Below are 7,408 nucleotides of genomic sequence, written 5' to 3' on the forward strand. Positions count from 1 at the left end.
TGGACAGGTCAAGTTTTGAGGTACCGACGGGACATCCAGATGGAGAGGAGCACGGGAGGGAGATGTGGGACTGAGTCTTGTGGGGAGCCACGAGGGTCAGATGTACAGAGCTGGGATTCATCCACATAGAAAACGCCAGGAATATGTGGGAACAGGTGAAACCACCAAGTCAGAGACTGGAGCCCCGGAGAACACCACCTCTAGCAGGGAGGGCGGTGTAGATGCTTGGTGACCCAGCAGGAGTCTGAAAAGGATGCATATGGCGCTGCTGTCTCTGATCAGGCCTGGCCTCTGCTCCTGTCCAATCTCCAGTGCCTGGAGCCTTCCTTCCCTCCTCTCTGTCTGCCCCAAGATGGTTCCAAGCGAGGGAGCAAGGAGAGGACTGGCTGCCTTTCTGTCCAGTCTCCCAGCCCTTCTCTGTCCCCTGCCACACATGGTTGAGTCCGATGGGCAGGACTTCCCCCAACGGGCCTCTGAGCAGGGAGCGGTCAGTGGTGACCAGAGGGGCCTGGGGCTGGGCTGTGTGATGTGAAGCGAGTGACTCCCCCTCTCTCAGCCCCAGTGTCCTCCTCCCTAAAATGAAGGGGTTACGCGCCATGGCCGGGCCAAGCTGGAAACCTGGGATTCTAGAATGACTCACACAAAGTGACCCGAAGACCCTTGGCCATAGAAATGTCTTTATTGAAGCCAGGCAGGGTGGGGGAGATGTCATGCTGAGTCGGGGGGAAGGAGGCATGCGGGTCAGTGAGCGACACCCCAGGCGGCTTTGGGGGCCCTAATGTGAGTGTGGGGCTTGGCCAGGATCTGTTGGGGACGGGGGCCAGGGATGGGCCCAGGGGGTTGTAGTGTCTTAAAAAATAGAGATTTATCTAAGGGGGAGGGGCTAATTGTGAATATCAAGGCACTGGGGGTTAGAGGGAGTCACTGAGGGGGAATCACCAAGGATCTCGGGGAGGGGACAATTTGGGGTCGTTTCAGGCCGTCTGGGGCTGATCTGGGGTCAGTGTCTCTGAGGGGGTGTCGGATGGCACGGTCAGCGAGGAGTACAGGATAGGTCTGACACTGATGCCCGTGTGAGCTGGAGTCTGATCCGGAGGGGTTGGTATATTGAGGGGAGTTGGGATCGGTATATTTGGGGTGAGCTGGGACGTGTTGTATTGGGGGGGCAGTATACTGGGGGTAGTTGGGGCCTCTGGGCCAGTGGCCACCACCGGCTCTTGGCTTCCTAGGACTGCATTTCTGCCCGAAGCATCCAGGGGAACCAGCAGCAGAAGAGTAACCTGGAAGAAGAAATGGGCCCAGAGATGGCACGGGGGAAGCAGGGGGTAATGGGGAGCAAGCGATCTGGCTTCTTGGTGCTGCCTCTCTTATTCCAGCCCCCTTTCTGCTCCCCCATGTCTCCTGACTTCTTCCTCCAGGTCTCCATGACTGCCCAACTTCTCCCCAGGCCAATATTTCTCCATCTCAGGCTTCTCCTCTTCCCCTCATGGCCAGCTTGATCCATCTTAGACTCTTCCTCTCCCTGACATCTCTCCTCAACTTCTCTCTGGTCCCATCCCTCTCTCCTGTCAGCTCCCCTCTTCCCCTCACCATGCCTCAAGTCACACTCAGAGTCCTGCTTCCGAACCTGTCCTCTCTTCCTCCCCAGGCCCCTGGGCTCTGCTCTGGCTTCTCCTCTCCCTCCAAGTCCACTCGCACTGGCCCTGGCTCTTGCCTTCCCAAGCCCAGGCTCTAGAAAGCTGGACTGGATTAAGGTGGTCCAGGGGAGGAGTGGGGGGCGGACATGAGGATGAGGCCCATGCCTGCCTCCTGTACCTGGAGATAGAGTTTTCTGATGTGATGTCCTTGGGAGTCCGGACAGTTGGGAATGTGTGTTTGGGCTGAGTCACTATGGGGAAAGGCAGCTGTGGTGAGGATGGGGTAGGAAACCCAGGCTTTTGGGGCTCGGGACCCTCCCGGGGATCCCTTAATCCTTCTCTGAGCAGGCCACCTCATGCATCCCCGGGGCCATGGAATCCCCCAAGTCCCTCCCTTATCCCTTCAGGGCCCCCACACCCACTGGTCACTTGGACTTTCTTGAGCGCAATGCTGTCCTTGGGGGGGTCAGTGGAGCCTCCAATTCTGGGGAGACATCAAAGGGGGACAAAGTGTCAGACAGATTGCTGGGGAGCCGGAGGCCATCACTGTTTGAAGCCAGTGGGGCAGGGTGGTGCTCTCATGTCAGCCTCTCCTGGCCTTTGGTGGGAGAGCAGCGCTCTGGATTTGGGATCCCAAAGGGCTGCCCATCGGTTGGGTTTCAGGACCTCCTGGATCTGGGGGAGTCCCTGAGTCCGATTTCAGTTTCTGAGTTCCAAGGTATCCTGGGTCTCTCTCTGTGGGCTTGGGAGAGGCGCTCAACCTAGCTTTCGGGGTGTCTGGGCTGGGTCTTCTCTGGGCCTCCCGGTTTGGGAGGTCATTGGGTTAGATAGTTTGGGGGGGACTTTGGGGGGAATCTCTAAGGTCTGGAGGCACCACATTTTGTCACTGGTGTTCTGGGTTCTGGGGCTCACCTCTGTATGCGGGACGCAGGTGCAAAGACCCCATGGCGAGGGGGGCACGTGAAGTACCTGACCCCGAACACAGAGCCGTCGTGTTTTCCTGTTGGGTGGTCGAGCTCAATGCCGAACCAATAACCTGCGGATATGATATATGGAGGAGGCAGAGTCCCAGCCTCAGTCCCTTTAGCCCCCTAACCCTCTGTCCCTCTCCCTTTCTTCCTTCCGCACCACCCTGCCAAGGGCCCAGACCCTCTGCCTTACCAGGGGCAAAGTCTGTCTTCCCATAGAAGCGAATGATACCCTGCTTCTGCCCAGCCACCAGCACTTGGTCCCCAACTTCAGCCTTCATGCCCTCACGCTGGAGGCTGCCCAGGGAAGGTGACGGGGACTTTTTCTTTGCTAGAGGAGGGGGAAGGGAGAAGGCAGGATGTAGAGACCAGGCACCCAGCGTTCCTCCCTCAACCTGAGACTTCTTGAGTCTAGGACTCCCATGTCTAAACACCTAGAACCCTGAAATTTAGTACTCCCTGAACACAAGACCCACTGGATTTATAATCCTAAGAATTCCCAGCATACTCTTGAATCCAGAATCACTTAAATCTGGAATATCCAAATGAAAGACTCCTCAAACTCAAGAACCTTTGAACCAAGGACCCCCTGAAATCAAGACCGCCCCAGACACGGACACCTCCCACAACTGCCTCCCTGCTTCAGCATCTTGAACTGAAAATGACAGATACTTCTGACAGCCTTGCCTCCACTAACCACTGAACTGCCAAAGGGACCAAGGACTCTTCCTCAGTATCAGACACACCAGTGAAGCCCTTCTGACCTTTGCGTTCCTTTCGGCCTTTGCCAGTGACACGGGAGAAGTCCATCCGAGGGGTACGAGGAGTGGAGGTGACAGAGGAAGGAGGGGCATCAGTTGCTTTGGACACCTTGGAGACAGAGGCAAACAGCCCTGGAGGGGTAGAGTGTGTCAGCAGGGCTGGCACCCCAATGATCCCCCCAGTCCCTCCAAAGGGGTGTCCGCTTTCAAGTTCAGGACAGAAAGTAGTTCTAATTTAGACCAGTAAAAGGTGCTATACTCTCAAGACAGAGAATATTGCAGGCTGAGGATGTTTGGGGGACGGAGGTGCCCATACTGACCCTGCTTAGGGGGGCAGATGAAGTATCGGACACCCCCCACGCTGCCATCATTCTTGCCCTCGGGCTCGTCCAGCTCCACGCCTACCCACTGGCCACTGGCGAACTCAGTGGTTCCACAGAAACGTAGTGTCCCTGCCTGGGTGGGAAGAGATTCAGATTCTGCACAGCAGCCAAGGGGAGCTTGTTCCCTCCTACCCTGGGCTCGTGCCCAGACTCCTAACTCCCAGCCCTCCTGGACCCTGGATTCCGACTCCTGAAATACTCCCCAAGTTCTTATCCCAGAACTGCCTTGATTTCCACTTAAGAATTTGGATTCTCTATTTCCCTTTTCCCATTCCACCAGCCCAGGAGGGGCTCTCAGGCCCCAGACCCTGGACCACTGGCCCCTACAGCTGCTGACCTTCTGACCATCTAGCAGGACCCGGTCTCCAAGCCGAAGGCCAAGGGCGCTGAGCATGAGGTTGCCTGGGACGTTGTCGTAGTTGGGTAACGTGACCTTGGGGAGGGCGCAGGACAGGGGGACCGCCTCCTCCAGCAGTGTCCTCAGCTCCTTGGCCACAAGGGCAGCCTCTGCCTTATCCAGGGACATGTCCATAGGGTCTGGGACAACCTCAGCCGGGACCTGCCCCTTGCGGTTCTGTGGGGGACAGTCATAGTCAGGGGACCCAGACTTCAGGGGAAACAAGGAGCAGGGCGAGGAGCCCCAGGAGGCTGGGGAACATGGGGCACAGGGAGGGAACCCCGGCATGCAGGGCTCCCAGAGTCAAGGTCTGGGCACCACGAGCTGGGGTCACATACCCGCAGGGCAGGATTGGCACCATGCTCCAAGAGGCAGCGGGCAGCCCCGAGGCACAGGTTGGAGGCAGCGATGTGTAGGGCTGAGCCATGATTGAAGTCACTGCAGGTTGAGTTCACCACTAGGAGTTGGAGTGGGGAGGGGAAAGGGCATAGTCAGGGTGGCCAGAGACCCCCTCTGGCACCTGTGCTGCTGCCCCCACATTCTCCCTACCTACCTCGGGGCCGGGCCCCTTTGAGCAGCACTCGGATGAGATCGGGGACGTCAAAATATGCCGCGTAATGGAGTGCATTCATGTTGGTCCAGCGGCTCCTCAGGGTCACATCCCCGCCCAGAGCCAGCAGCTGCTGTGACAGGCGGACGGCGGCCACGGGGTCCCCTGTTGGGAGGTTGGCAGTGTGGGCACAGGCTGGTCAGTGGGGGCAAAGGCATGCGGGGATCTCAAAGGCACAGGGTTTTAGGAGCTCAGAACTTTGGTTCTGAGGCTCCAGGGGGTTTGGGTTGTCAGACCTCAGGGCCTGGCCTCACTCACCAACACCATGAGCCCCAGCTTTGCAAGCATAGTGAAGCAGAGTCATGTCCGTGAGCCCGTCCCGATCATTCACGTGACATCCACGGCGTAGGATCTGGGGGACACAGGGTCGGTGTTACCCCGGGAGGGCTAGCCCTGGACCCCCAGGGTCCTCTTTGAAGCCTCTACCTACCTCGTTGCCAATGACATCGATCTTGTGCTGAACTTGGGGTACCCACTGACGGATGATGGCAAAGAGCTCGGGGATGGTCGTGCGAGGGTCCAGCAGAATCTCCTGACAGGCTGGGTCATTGGGGTCAAAGAAAGTGAAGGCTGGTGGGAGAGACAGACAGAGGTCATTCCTTGGGTCAGACCCAAACCATTCCCCTCCCTTCCCTTCCCCTTGAGATCCAGACCCCTGATGGATTCCACCTGACTCTCTGTGTTAGGATTCCCCAAGGAGCCCTCAGTCCAGTCCCTGTGGATGAGCCCAGAACCAGGCTGGAAGGCCTCACCCCGAAGCCTTTCCCAACCACCCCCAGCATCCTGCTGCTTCCCTTGGCTCAGGCCCTCCCCAGCTCTCCCCAGCCTGCCTGCTGCTCCTGCTCCCCGGCACTGTCCTTTAAAAAAGGGTTCTTCCAATGTGTTTTACACCCCAGGCCCCCCAAGCCTGGCAGCTGGGAGGCCCCTCCTCAGAACCATGTTTTTATATGCATAAATAAATACTCAGGATTACAGAAGACCCCAGTGAGAGTGATGTGCAGCCCTCCAAATACATTCCAAAAACAAAGCTGAAGTCCATGGATCGCAAGTTAAGACTCTGGTCCCAAGCCCACTTGGGTCTGCCAAATCCTCCCTCCCACCCCCAGATCCATCACATCCTCCCCCGGGCTGGTGGGCTCCTGGCTAGACCCTCCGGATGTCCCTCGGATTCTCGGATCAGATCCCTGGAATCCTGGGCCGGGAACCTCAGCAGAATCTCTTTAAAGCAAACGGATGAGATCTGTCATGTCACAAGACCCAGTCGCTAGGGCCCACCAAAGGCTCTGGGAGCACAGAATGCCGGGGTGGTTCCCCCAACCGAAGTCTCGGACTAAGCCACACCTCGAAGCATCTCCGAGCCTGGGGCTGTTTACCATAGTCCTTGGGAAGCGGGGCTGGGGCTGAGGGGTGAACCACTGGCTTCTGCCTGCGCTCCGGGATGGGGCTGGGAGCTTCTGGCAGGGGCTCCTCCTCCTCCTCCTCCTCCTCTTCTTCTTCCTCCTCCGGGGGCAGCGCTGCGGCGTCCGTCTTCGTCATGGCCCCGGGGACGCTCGGGGAGGGGGTTTGGGGCGCTCAGGGGAGGGGGCTGGGGTCACAGCCTAGGGGGAGGGGACAGGAAAGGGGGTGATCAGGGCTCATTGCCCCTCCAGGCCAGGGGCACGGAGTGTACCCCNGCCTAGGGGGAGGGGACAGGAAAGGGGGTGATCAGGGCTCATTGCCCCTCCAGGCCAGGGGCACGGAGTGTACCCCGCTCTCAGGGTCCTGGAGCCCCCTCCCCAAGCCCAGGCGCCACCCCCATCCCCCAGTTAGGGATTCTACCTCCCCCACCCCGCATCCCCTCCCCTCCCTCCTGGTCCAAGGCTCGGGCCCGTTGGGCCCAGGGGATGCGAGCAGGGGCCGCGGGGGCCGATGCCTAACGATGTGCTTATCCCGGTCAGGGCCCTGGCCCCCTTACCCAGGGTGCAGAGACAGAGAAGGGGAGAGACAGATGCAGGGAAGAGAGGATGGAGAGATGATGGAGATGGAGAGACCTGGAGACAGAGACAGGCCGGAGGGCGGGGCCCTGAGCGCGCATGCGCGCCGAGCAGGCGCCCCGCGGGGCGGGGGTGATGGGTGGGGGGAGCGGGCGAGCACTGGGAACCGAGACCCCCAGATTCGTGGGAAAGACATACAGGGAGAGGGAGGGGGACATAAGAGTGGCGCGGCCTCCAGGGCGACCCCCACCCCCGATTCATAGACACAAGGTTTTCTCAAGTTAAGTTTATTGAGTTCAAAAGAAACGCTGAGGCCCGGGACCCCCTCCCCCCACGGCCTGGGCAGGGGTCTCCCGAGGGCTCAGTCGTCCTGGGCAGGCGTCAGCGTGTAGAGCACTGTAGCGGCAGGCTCTTCCCCGCACACGATGGTCACAGAGCCGGGCCCCGCGGGCTCAGGGCGCCCCGGGCCCCCGGACAGGCATGCCTGAGGGAGAGAAAGAGGGTAACGGTGAGCGGGAGCCCCAAGCCGGTCCGCAGCCCCCGAACCACTGCCGCGCGGCCGGCACCCTCGCTCACCGCGCCCAGCAGTCGCAGCCGCTCGTGCGACAGCAGGTTGTCCCGGCGCAGTTGCTGCACGAGCCCCTCGAGGGCGCCCAGGCGCGCCCGGTGGCGCCGCTGC

The 7,408-nt window shown here is 59.8% G+C and overlaps 1 protein-coding gene and 1 long non-coding RNA gene across 2 annotated transcripts; both read right to left on the minus strand.

Moving 5' to 3' along the window:
- Window positions 1-667: 667 nt before the first annotated feature.
- Window positions 668-6,723, minus strand: CLIP3 (CAP-Gly domain containing linker protein 3). Its single transcript, XM_044683220.1, has 14 exons — window positions 6,711-6,723; window positions 6,130-6,354; window positions 5,187-5,326; window positions 5,015-5,108; window positions 4,700-4,861; window positions 4,485-4,603; window positions 4,087-4,323; window positions 3,687-3,822; window positions 3,370-3,498; window positions 2,799-2,936; window positions 2,550-2,673; window positions 2,060-2,121; window positions 1,816-1,888; window positions 668-1,280 (listed from the first exon to the last, which is right to left on the minus strand). The coding sequence occupies exons 2-14, from the start codon at window positions 6,290-6,292 to the stop codon at window positions 1,226-1,228; spliced, it is 1,632 nt and encodes a 543-aa protein (XP_044539155.1). The 5' UTR covers window positions 6,293-6,354; window positions 6,711-6,723; the 3' UTR covers window positions 668-1,225.
- Window positions 6,724-7,000: 277 nt separating this feature from the next.
- LOC123254162 lies at window positions 7,001-7,402 on the minus strand. Its single transcript, XR_006506657.1, has 2 exons — window positions 7,306-7,402; window positions 7,001-7,213 (listed from the first exon to the last, which is right to left on the minus strand). It is a non-coding gene; the product is annotated as an uncharacterized LOC123254162 (long non-coding RNA).
- Window positions 7,403-7,408: the final 6 nt, after the last annotated feature.

The sequence above is a fragment of the Gracilinanus agilis genome, unplaced genomic scaffold, assembly GCF_016433145.1.
Source record: "Gracilinanus agilis isolate LMUSP501 unplaced genomic scaffold, AgileGrace unplaced_scaffold16156, whole genome shotgun sequence".
NCBI classification, from domain to species: domain Eukaryota; kingdom Metazoa; phylum Chordata; class Mammalia; order Didelphimorphia; family Didelphidae; genus Gracilinanus; species Gracilinanus agilis.

What these genes read in the sequence shown, in the direction of transcription:
- CLIP3 (XM_044683220.1), bottom strand. Translation starts at nt 6,292, where the DNA reads ATGACGAAGACGGACGCCGCAGCGCTGCCCCCGGAGGAGGAAGAAGAA. An exon ending in CATCTGCCCCCCTAAGCAGG is followed by an intron (nt 3,499 to 3,686) that starts GTCAGTATGGGC and finishes CTACCCCTCCAG; the next exon opens with GGCTGTTTGCCTCTGTCTCC. An exon ending in CAAGAAAGTCCAAGTGACCA is followed by an intron (nt 1,889 to 2,059) that starts GTGGGTGTGGGG and finishes CTTTCCCCATAG; the next exon opens with TGACTCAGCCCAAACACACA.